This window comes from Acartia tonsa, chromosome 5, assembly GCF_053477335.1.
Source record: "Acartia tonsa isolate MP-2025a chromosome 5, ASM5347733v1, whole genome shotgun sequence".
Classification (NCBI taxonomy): domain Eukaryota; kingdom Metazoa; phylum Arthropoda; class Copepoda; order Calanoida; family Acartiidae; genus Acartia; species Acartia tonsa.
In genome coordinates this window covers 51,653,806-51,666,257 of record NC_137264.1, presented here as the reverse complement: position 1 = coordinate 51,666,257, position 12,452 = coordinate 51,653,806, and the positions used below count along the sequence as shown (strand labels likewise).

Sequence of the window (12,452 nt, the reverse complement as noted above, 5' to 3'; positions counted from 1 at the left end):
CATGGTGATTCCTTTAGTAGTTAGGTACGATTTAAAAAGCGTAGCAACTCTATAAGCATCACCAAAATGTCCGTACGTCCATTTTAAACATGTTGATTTTTTTACTTTTTTAACAACAAATTTTTATGTGATCTAATCATCCGATTGATCTGATTTTTGGTATATTAATTCCTGGGACAACAAAGTATAATTTAATAAGCGAAGCAACTCTATAATCAAGTCCTAAAAATGTAAGTATGTCCATAAACATTATCCTGAATCAAGCAGTTTTTCAACAAATTTACTTACAATTTTGCTTTGACTCTTATACATTTATATTATGATTATTCAGTTATGACACTATACATGTGTTAAAGTCAGTTTGTCCTACCGTTTCTGTGCTTCGCTTTTATGGATGTTGTCATCCTTGTTAAGTCTTAAAACACACACCTTTACGGATTCTACTAGAAACCTACCCCTCTCTTATATTTGTTACACTGCTCTCCATTCAGTTCTTTCTTGCCAAGACCTACATCACGAAATAAATCATGTTCAGGATATGTTTGGAGAGGAGAGTGTACCCAAGATATTTCAAGGAGATAAAATCTACGTGAATGTGGATAAAAAGAAGGCTTATATTGATCTCGGGAAAGTCAAGGTATACATTTTTCAACTCCCGTCATATTAAAGTTTCAAAATGGATCTTGGACAAAGTAACATCAGACAAAGTAGCTCCAATATGGCCGCAGCGCTCGGCCCTGGCCTGCCTAGCCGCGGGCGCTCGGCCCCCTAGCCTATAACCTAACCTAACCTATGTTAGCCTCAGAACATTTATTTAAGAAAAATATCATCAACTGTGATAATACATAGGTGGTTTAGAATTTAGTGGATTTTGCAAAAAGTGGTTGATAGATTTTTACAATTTTAATATTGTTTTTACAAGTTTTGATAATGTTTTTACAATTTTTTGGTTAGGTTAGGTTAGGGTATAGGCTAGGGGGCCGAGCGTCCGCGGCTAGGCAGGCCAGGGGGCCGAGCGCTGCGGCCATGACCTTTATTAACAGTGGAAGCTACTTTCCTTAGGATGCTACTTTCCTTAGGATGCTACTTTGTCCTGAAGCTACTTTGTCCTGAAGCTACTTTGTCCGAAGCTACTTTGTCCAAGATCCTTCAAAATAGAAACATTAATATTAGGGATCTTAAGGGATGAGACAGTGGACAATAAATTGCGATGTACTTTACTTATTTTGATAAACAAAATTACCCTTTAATACTAGTACATTTTTAAAATATTAGTTGATAAGTTTTATACATCCAATTTGAACGAGCCAATCAAGATTTAGTAAATGTGTGACCAAAGTTTTTAAGCTTTAGAAAACTTGTTTTTTTAACTTTAGGTACCAGTTTGTTTCACCCTTTCTTTCCCACGTCCACACGGTAATACGTCAAACCCTAGATACGTCAAACAGTAGATGCGACAAACGCTATACAGACAAACCCTAAACACGACATACGCTAGATACGACAAACGCTAGAATGCTATAACTATTTTGGTTGAGGGTACCACCACCCTCCCAAGATATTTCGCCCCTAGAAAAAATTACTCCCCCCCCCCCCCTCCTAAAAATAATAATATTTTAAGATATACTAAAATTAAAATGAGGTTTGGGGGGGGGGTCAAAAGTTTTATAAAAAAGTTTATTTATTCGTTGGCTAACCAACTTTTGGTACTTTAATGAATTTAATTGGTTGGTTTAATAAGTTGAGTGTTCAAACGTTTTAACCGTTAATTTTATGCTATAGGGGATGTACATTTTCAGCTAATATCTTATCCCTTTATATCCCTGCATTGATAGTAATATAAATTTAGTATTTATGAACGAAAAAATCTTTGAATATTTTTAAAGTTTAAATTCTAGCGTATGTCGCTTCTAGTGTTTATAGCACTTTAAAAATTCTACTGTTTGTCGCGAAATTGAAAATTCTACTGTTTGTCGTAGTCTAGTGTTTGACGCATCTATTGTTTGTCTGTCTAGCGTTTGTCGCATCTACTATTTGACGTATCTAGTGTTTGACGTAGTACCGTCCACACTGCTTTAGTCGTGGACGGACGGTCAGACTTAATGACTTTAATTATAGAGTAAAACTGTGCCATTTAAAAAAATCAAACATAGGCCTAATGACTTTAAAGAGAAAAACAAATCAATAGTTAAAAGACGTAAGTTCATTAATGTTTTGAGGCTTCTCTTATATGATATTTTCTTTCTAATTAAACTGTTTTATTAATAGATTTAATTAAATATAAAATAAAGGATTTTGTCTAGGCATATCAGCCGCTATTAAACTGATTCTCTTTGAATGGCAATAAATTCGGGAGGAAGGAGACAGTTAAGTGAAAATTATACTGGTACCCAAGGTTTTGTGAACACATCCTCTTATTTATAGCACTAAAAACTTTGGGTACCTTTCTTAACTTTGATAGGTGAGTTGAAACTATTAGTGGCCAAATTTTACAACCAATAAGTTGATCCTACAAAAGGGGTTATTTTGTTAACCATCATTGGGGACGTTCATTAATTCAACAGACATTGTCTTATCCTTTAGAATGCCTGTAATATTTTCATTTTAAGCTGCCAGAAAGCAATGACAATGGCGGCTTAACTCATGCTTTATTGCGGCTGCCGAGCTCTTGATTTTATGTTCATTAAAAGATGAATGCTAATCTCTTATTTTTCAAGCGACTTCAGTTTTAAAATTAGAATTGTCCTTTCGATTTGAAATTTTGCATGATGATTCTCACAACAGTTAGTTACAAATTAGAAAGTGGAGCAACTTTGGAATCATTATTATAAAGATCGTATGGCTATTAATTACCATGAGAAAGTTATGTTAGTCGTGAGAAAAAAATTAGGGCCGTGAGAAATTTAACAATACGTATTTCTTTCAGGTGACTTGTGAGGAGGACCCAACATTTGAGCAGATAGTTCAGACAGCTGTCTCCAACCTGTATCAGACCCTAGTACCTGTTAATGGACAACTTAAGTGAAGTGAAAACAAACCAGTGATTCAAGGATGGGTTGTTAGAAGATAAAAAAATCACAATTTCATCAATGGGAATGATTTCTTAGTTTGTCTTCTATTTCCTACCTTAAACTGAATAAAACTATTAATTTATATGTTGATTTAAACAATAATAGGGTAATGTTTCTGACTAAAAAAAATATTTTAAACAGGACATACAAAGTTTAAGGTGCTTTCCCCTAGAGTGTCTTAACCCAGCGCTGCCTATACCTGCGGTGCCCTAACCTTGCCTGTATAACCTAACCTAATCTTAAATAATAGACAACCAAGTTTCTTTCAAAATAAGAATGGAAAGGTGTTGTGTTCTTCTAGGGAAACCGCCGGTAAAATTATTAACAAAAATAGGAGAACAGTTCTATTTTTAGGTATAGTCCTTTTCGTGAAAACGCCTTTTAAGGGGCGTTTTGTCGTATTTTCACAGTAGATTTTCTTCTCTTTCTAGCCCCTGCTGCAGGGGGCTCTAACCCTGCGTGCGGGGCCAATTGCTAAAACTTGCGGGGCAATCACCTAACCTAACCTAAAATAACCTATCAAAAGCTACTGTGAAAATACGACGAAACGCCCTTAAGAGGCGTTGTGGACTATACCTCACACACACTATACCTCCATCTTTACCTTATCTTTAATTATAGCTGAATGTTTGGTGTGTACTTAATAAATAATAAGGTGGGGGTCTGATCTGACACTTTTGCGTAAACAGGGAGCATAGGCTTTGTCTTAGGGGTGAGAAGATAGATTATTAAAGAAAAAAGTTTACTTTTTGGGTGTATTTTTCTTATATTTGAAAAAAATTTGGATTTGGCCTCCAGGTTCAGGTGCTGCACGCCTCCAGGTTGTCTCTGGACAGGTAAAAATAAAAAAATAAAATATTAAGAGTTAGAATTCAAATTATAAAACAAAATATACATCCTTTTAAATTTTTTTTTCATTTTTGCCTGTCCAGAGACAACCTGGTGGCCTGCAGCACCTGAACCTGGAGTCCAAATCCAATTTCATTTTAAATATAAGAAAAATACACCTCAAAAGTAAACTTTTTTCTTTGATAACCTATCCTGTCACTCCTAAGACAAAGCCTATGCTCCCTGTTTACGCAAAAGTGTCAGTTCTGACCATCCCCTTAAACGCAATAGCAAATAATTAAGGGAAGGGAAGTGGGTAGTTTGTGCTGTTGTAACAATTTATGGTTCTGGTGATTGGATAATGTGTTGAATCATGGTTTTTAAAAAAATGTAGAAACATTTTTATGTTTAATCAAATAATGTAAATTTTGTCTAGATTTTAAGAATAAGATATTCATTTTAAAAATAATATTTTAGTACTTTTAAATATTTTATTTTTGAATGGTTTCAAATACACTAAAATTCTTATGGCGTTTTCCCTCATAGTGTATAGTTAAGGAAATAACCCCCAGCCCCACTATTTTTAAAATTAAGATGAAAATAAGGAGGGGGGGGGGGGTTAGATTTTCATTTGTTTGTTTATTTATAACTTTATTTTAGGATTGGTTAAATTGTGCCGCGCAGTAAAAGGCCCCGCAGAGTTAGGGCCCCCTCAGGGTTTACTCCCTTATCTATTTACTTTAAAAATTTGGGGGATGTATTTATTGCTCGACATGCACTTTGCGGGATAGCCCCGAAAAATTATTTTGTTGATAGAGTTAAAAATTTTATTTTAAATTTGTAGAAAAGTATTTTTTATCTCTTTTTCGCAAGATTAAATGAAGCAAAAAAATATGTTTGTTTCAATGTATACAATATTAAACAAGGATGACAACATCCATAAAAGCGAAGCACTGAAACGGTAGGACAAACGGACATTAACACTTGTATAGTATCTGAACTGAAAAATCGGAACATAAATGTATAAATGTCGAATCAAAATTGTAGGTAAATTTGTTGAAAAACTGCTTAAAAACAGGATAATGTTTATGGACGTAATTACATTTTTGGACTTGATTATAGAGTTGCTTCTCTTATAATATTGTTCTTTGTTGTCCCAGGAATCAATATACCAAAAATCAGATCAAACGGATAATTAAAACACTTGAAAATTTGTTGTTAAAAAAGTAGAAAAATCAACATGTTTAAAATAGACGTACGGACATTCTGGTAATGATTATAGAGTTGCTACGCTTTCTAAATCGTACCCAACTACTACAGGAATCATCATGCAAAGTTTGAAATCGATAGGACAATTCTAACTTGCCTAAATTAACGAATAAAAGCTATCTATCTCGGACGGACGTACGGACGGACGGACCGACCCTAATTATAGAAAAGCTTCGCTTTTAAAAAGCGTTTTTTAAATTGGTTAAAAAACAGGAGGTTATAAATCAAATAAGTTTTTTAAAAAACTATTTAATTTTTTGCTATGTGATCATAAATGTGTTGTTTGTTATACATAAACTTAATAAAGCATTTTTTCTGTTATTATTTTAGTGTGTATTGTTAAATGCGAATCTTTTCTATAATTAGGGTCGGTCTTTTTTCGTAATTTAGGCATGTTAGAATTGTCCTATCGATTTCAAACTCTGCATGGTAATTCCTGTGGTAGTTAGGCACGATTTAGAAAGCGTAGCAACTCTATAATCGTTATCAGAATGTCCGTACGTCCATTTTAAACATGTTGATTTTTGTACTTTTTTAATGACAATTTTTTATGTGATAAAATCATCCGACCGATCAGATTTTTTGATTACTGATTCCTATTACAATAAGGTACAATATTATGAGCGAAGCATCTCTATAATCAAGTATTAAAAATGTCAGTATGTCCTTAAACAGAATTCTGTATTTAAGAAGTTTTGCAACAAAGAAGGTGTATCAACTTTGTTTTTATAGATAGCCGGTTTTTTTAGTAAGTAGTAGATGTAAAATTTTTCATAGAATTCAGATATGCAATCGGTTTTTTTTGTAGACCTCTTATTTTTTAAGTAATTTAAGTTTTTAAAAAAAATAATTAAGTCGGTTTTAAGGTACTAAAACGCAACAAAATAAAAGAAGAAAATGGCCAGTAAGAACAAAAATAGTAAGATCTTTAATTTGACACCTTACTTTTAAAATTCTGTGTAATTATTGAAAAAATCTATTTTTTTAACCTCGGTTTAATAAAAACTTTAGACCTAAATATTTTCTCAAACAGACATAAAAAACATGGGTTCAGATATACCTTTAGAATCAGAAAAATATTACGAATCCATTGTAAGCAAAATTGAAAAAAAGTAAAAAAATTAAAAATTAAACAAATGGCCAATTGTATTTTTTGTTCAGGCAACACTATCGTCTTCCCTTTTTTACCCCCTCTTTACCCCCTTCCCATTTTTATACTCAATTCAAGAATTAAGACGTTGCCTGTACAATATAATATGATATTTTCATATAATTCCTTTTATTGTAGTTTATATACTATATTGTAAACTTTTTTTTTCAATTTTGCTTACAATGAATTCGTAATATTTTTCTGATTCTAAAGGTATATATGAACCCATATTTTTTTTACCTGTGAAATAATAAAATTAATGTCAAAGTTTTTATTCTCGTGGGTTTAAAAAAATCGATTTTTTCAATAATTACCTGACAGAATTGAAAAAGTAAGGTGTCAAATTAAAGATCTTACTATTTTTGTTCATAATGGTCATTTTTTTCTTTTTTCTGTTGCATTTTAGTACCTTAAAATCGACTTAATTTTTTTTTTTAAACTTAAATTACTTAAAAAATAAGAGGTCTACAAAAAAAACCGATTGCATATCTGAATTCTATGAGAAATTTTACATCTACTACTTACTAAAAGAACCGGCTAGCAAAATAAAAAAAGTTGATACACCTTCTTTACGTATAATTTTGTCAAACCTTTTATTTTCATAATTTGTATATTCAGTTCTGACACTCAATAAAAGTTAATGTTTGTCTGTCATATCGTTTCAGAGCTTCGCTTTTATGGTTGTTGTCATCCTTGTTAAATCCTGATTGGTAGATTCAACCTATTCAAGCAATATATATTATCTACAGTAGGGGTACATTTGTTGATCATCAGTGTGGATGTACACCAATTTATTGTCTTAGCCTTTGCGATCCCTGAGATGGGTGTTTAAAAGATGCTGCGTTTTTTCTCCACATTTTTTACGCTATGAATAACAAGCGCGGCATTCGCGAAATCTAAACAGAGTATACAACTTAAGAATTCAAAATATTAAAATTATTATTTTAGCCATTTGTATAATGTCTAATAGCTCTAAAAAGAATTATTAATTAATATGCAGCAAAAATGGATTTAAGACAATTTGTTTTTCTTTTAAAAAGGCTGTACCAACAAAAGCGAAATAATTAAATGAATAGTTGTATACTCTGTTTAGATTTCGCGAATGCCGCGCTTGTTATTCATAGCGTGAAAAATGTCGAGAAAAAACGCGGCACTTTTTAAAAACCCATCTCTGAAATATATCCTTGACAGTTAGGCGTGTTTAGGAATAATTTTAATAAAAACAATACCTATTATAATCAGGATAAATAAAGAAGTAAGTCGAAGGTTAAAGCAATGTGTAAAGTGGTTATAAATTATGTACCAATTAGCGGCCAGGTCCCTAGAGTTAGCTAGGGACCCTTGAGATTGGGGAGGGGGAATATCGACATTTCCTCCAACAACCCCCTACTTTCAGTTTCAAACGTGAAAACAAACTTTTCTATGTGTGATTTATCTTGGGAGGGTGGTGGTATCCTGCCCCAGCACAAGGAACTGTTAGAAGCTACACTGTAATGGAAAACCATATCGGTACACCGGTCCTGTTACTTCAATATAAGGATTACAACGGCTTATATTGGTTAGTTTCGATCAATAATTTAAATCTACACTTTCTAACCAATAATATGGCCGTATTGTTCCGGTACTGTTTTCCCATTTTTGTTGATTTAGAGACAATGTATCTAGAATAAAGATAGCCTGATATCTAGTTGCCGAAAGTGTACGCAGTTTCCTGGGTGTTTCCTCATCCTAGCTCAATATTTACTACTAGCTAAAAAAGCTTGAAACTTCAAAAAAAAAAAATCAAAATTTAAAAAATTCAAATTTATAATGTATATTGTATAAATCGTTTACACATTCAAATTTTGATTTTTTAAAGGGAAGTTTGAAGATTTGTAGCTAGTAGTAAATATTGAGCGAGGATGAGGAAACACCCAGGAAACTGCGTACACTTTCGGCAACTAGATATCAGGCTATCAGAATAAATGCAATCTAAATATTTTAGTCTATTAATTTATTCCTTTTTTAAAAGCGAAGCTTTTCTATAATAAGGGTCGGTCAGTACGTCTGTCACAGAGGGATAGCCTTTTTCGTTAATTTAGGCATGTTAGAATTGTCCTATCGATTTCAAACTTTGCATGGTGATTCCTTTAGTAGTTAGGTACGATTTAGAAAGCGTAGCAACTACATAATCATTACAAGAATGTCCGAACGTCCATTTTAAACATGTTGATTTTTTAACTTTTTTTAACAACAAATTTTATGTGATCTAATCATCCGATTGATCAGATTTTTGATATGTTGATTCCTGTGACAACAAGGTATAATGTTATAAGCGAAGCAACTTCATAATCAAGTCCTAAAAATGTAAGTATGTCCATAAACATTATCCTGTATCAAGCAGTTTTTCAACAAATTTACTTACAATTTTGCTTAGACTAATACATTTATATTCTGATTATTCAGTTCTGACACTTTATAAATGTTTGCCGTTTCAGTGCTTCGCTTTTATGGATGTTGTCATCCTTGTCTAGTCTATACTCAAATTGCAAGAACATTTTAATCAAGAAAATATTCTTTATTCAATTTTAAAAATTAGCAAATTAATAGTTATCTATCGCATTGTATTATAGACAGCTTAAATATTATAAGATCTATTCCAGTTTTGTTAGCCCGATTATAATGACTTGCAGCGTTTAATCTTTTCAGCCAATGATTTTAATTTACTGAAGAGTTAATTTGGTAGCTTGTAAGTTGTATAAATAATTCTTGAGAATTCTTTTATGATAGATTAAAGTAAATGAATAGAGGGGGCAGAGGTTAAATAACTGGATGGCGTGACCGTGCCGACTTTCAATTGGGTCTTTGAATATCTACCAATAGCGTAGGAAATATTATCATAGCTACAGCTACAAAAGAGCAGAAAGCAATATGCTAACAGGCCATAAAGGTCCCCAGCACTGGAACCTGGTAGTTGTCTGGGTTATACATCTTTCTTTTACATTTATTTATAATTTTAAGGACTTTGATTGACATATAAAGTTGATTGTTAATACATTGCATTCAATATTTTTTTTTTTGCACATATCATTTTTTTCGGGGGGGTGGGGGAGGGGAGAAAAAGTGAATCTTATAGGAGCCATTAAAGAAAAGCTATTCAGCAAAATGCTTGATCGTATATTATTATATGTTTATTTGCTCATAATATCAAACATCTTTGCTATTGCATTGCACGTAATTGCCATTGTTAGTAGCGAAGCTACTTTATAATTCGAAATGTCCGTCTGAGACAGAAATGGGGAAACGTGATTTATTTTCTCGGCTCCTATAAAAGATAGAGAGCTGAAATTTTCAGGAATTAGTTATGTTAACAGTCTTCATTTTTTTCATTAAGATCCGTCTGTTGGTTGGGGTGCTAGATCGATTCCTACATTTTTAAGTTTTCATGATTTTCTAAACTCCTATTCAACATAAACGGCTGAAATTTTCAGGGATTGGATACTTTCATTTTCTGCATACTTTTATCAAGTTTTATCGAGATTTACTTATTGGTTGAGGTGCTAGTTCGATTCGTAGATTTTTAGGTTTTCATGATTTTCTTTACTCCTATTTAAGATAGACGGCTGATATTTTTAGGGATTAAATAAGTTCATAATTTACATATCCCTACAAAGTTTCATTAAGATTTGCTGAGGTGCTAGATCGATTCCTAGATTTCATTTCGTGATTTTTTAGTTTAATGTTTTTATTATGAAACTGCAATAAAGTTCATTTTTTCCAGATACCTATCCATAATTTTTGAGCTTCGCTACCTATGAATGTTGTCATTCTTGTTTATTACACACAATGAAAAGTCCCCAAAGCTTAACAATAACTTTATCTAATTCGTTGGCTTAAAAACTTTTGGGATTTTTATTGAATTATGATTGGTTAGTTCATTATATAAAAAGTCCAAACATTTTATCCACTAATTATAGTCTACAGAAAGGGTAATTTTGCATGTCAACATTGGGGATGTACATTAATTTATTGACCATTGTCTTATCCCTTTAGATACCCACTTACATCACCAATGATGAAATACTAAATTACCCCTTATAATGTACAATTATTGATTGCTTGTTAATGAACCAACTAATCAAATTAAAGTACGATATTTATATAAAAATTAAACTTTGGGTAATGGTGTAGTTAACAGACCACTGCCTCTTCCTCCATAATCAAAGTGAAGTATTGAATCCATATAGAACATGTTCACGGTGCGCGCGTTAAAAAACTTCAGTGGTTTTGGAAAGTCGCAAAGAAATGCGTACTCTAACACACCGCAATAAAAAAACAAGGTATACCATCTACCCTCCCCCCCCCCTTTCCCCTATCTCACTTTGAAAGGTGGGGGGGGGGGGGCTGGGAGGGGTACATTACATGTACATATAGTTGTACAGTATATGCCTTGGGCCACTTTTTCTGTGTGTGTGTGTTTGATTATTTTTAGTAGTGGCTGTAGCCTGGTAGCGCTTAGTTCTGGCTCTCCTACCACTACATAGTTTTATACATGGTTGTTGCCTAACTAAATAGCAGAGTTATGTCATAATGTTTTCTGTTATTTACAGTTTTTTCTTTATCTAGTGAAAACTGAAAGCCATGCGGAAGAGTAGTGATTTCACAAGTAGTTTTGAATATAGAGTTAAATCAATGTATTTTATTTTAGATTTTTAGTGTTTTTTTTTTATTTTGAAAAACAGTTACATGTTTTTTATAGCGAATCTTTTCTATAATTTGAGTTGGTCCGTCTAAAGGCATGTTAGAATTATCCTAACGACTTGGCATGATAATTCCCGTAGCAGTTAGGCAAGATTTGGAAAGCTTAGCAACTGTATGATAGTTACCAGAAGGTCATACGTCAATTTTAAAAATGACGATTTATCCTTTTCATCTGATTTTCGTAACAAGTCACTGAAATCCCCAATGTTGTTAAGCAAACAAATAAGAAAACGTTATTGCAAGACTAGTGTAATTAACAGCCCATTGTCACCTCACTCCCTGCTTGGAACTTAAATATTAGCAATGATATATATTATAAATAAAATTATCTTGGCTGTGTTAAGAGCGAAGCTTTTCTATAATTAGGGTCTGTACGTCCGTCCGTCACGATTAGCTCTTTTCAGTCATTTAGGCATGTTTGAATTGTTCTATCGATTTCAAACTCTGAATGATGATTCCTATAACAGTTTGGTATCCTCCTATAATATAAAGTAGTAAGCGTTTTTTGTCTGTCCCGAAGGATCTCACTAACCGCTGAACCGATATTGTTCTCCTTTACAGTGAAGCTTCTTATAGGCCCTGAGAAGGTTTTAAACTATTTTTGGAGAGGGTGTCTTTACCCCCCTACCTCCTAGAAAATATTTTAAAACTCTTTTGAAACTCAGATTTAAAATGGGATGAGGTCGACTTACCCCCCTCCAACAAGTGCCCCTAGAGGCTTCGAGGGGCGTTCGTATTTCCATCTAAAACATGCTGATTTTTAACCTTTTTAACAAAAACGTTTTTTGTGAAATGATTCCTTGGACAACAGGGTACAATATTTTGAGCGAAGCTATCTATAATCAATTCTTAAAAATTAAAGTATGTCCTTTAACAGAATCCCGTATTTACGCAATTTTTTGTAAGTTTATATACATATATAATTTTGTTAATTTTTAAAATTGATTTTTTGCCTATTTAGGTTTTTATACTCTACTAGCTTCCATGTTCGCTTGTTTTACCGTCTGATTTGAGAGCTTCGCTTTTATGGTTGCTGTTATCCTTGTTTAAATAGAATGAAATAGAGGCGGGATTCAACAAAATTGAAAGGAAACCGTCCACAATATATAAAAGCGGCTATTAAGATAGGATTAGTGTATTAGAGATGAACATAAATGAGTATAGTAATTATTACATGTACTAGTGGAGTAGCCCCTACCCTCTCGGGGCTTTGCATAAGTGGTGGGGGTACCTTCGAACCCTAAAGACACCCAAAAATATCTATAATACAAAGTAGCTTGATGTCTGTCCGTCCGTCCGACTGTCTGTCCGTCCCTTAAGATCTCGGTAACCACTGAACCGATTGGATTCTACTCTTTAGGGAGTATACCTACTGGTCCTGTGGTGGTTTTTGG

General features: G+C 33.0%; 1 protein-coding gene across 1 annotated transcript in view; it reads left to right on the top strand.

The window, feature by feature from the left end:
- Cpsf73 (cleavage and polyadenylation specificity factor 73) overlaps positions 1 to 3,181 on the top strand; it is a 33,009-nt gene extending 29,828 nt beyond the window's left edge. The window contains exons 20-21 of the mRNA XM_080162143.1: positions 536 to 637; positions 2,927 to 3,181. Coding sequence (XP_080018269.1) covers positions 536 to 637; positions 2,927 to 3,025 — 201 coding nt within the window. The 3' untranslated portion in view covers positions 3,026 to 3,181. The remainder of the gene's footprint in view (positions 1 to 535; positions 638 to 2,926) is intronic.
- Positions 3,182 to 12,452: the final 9,271 nt, after the last annotated feature.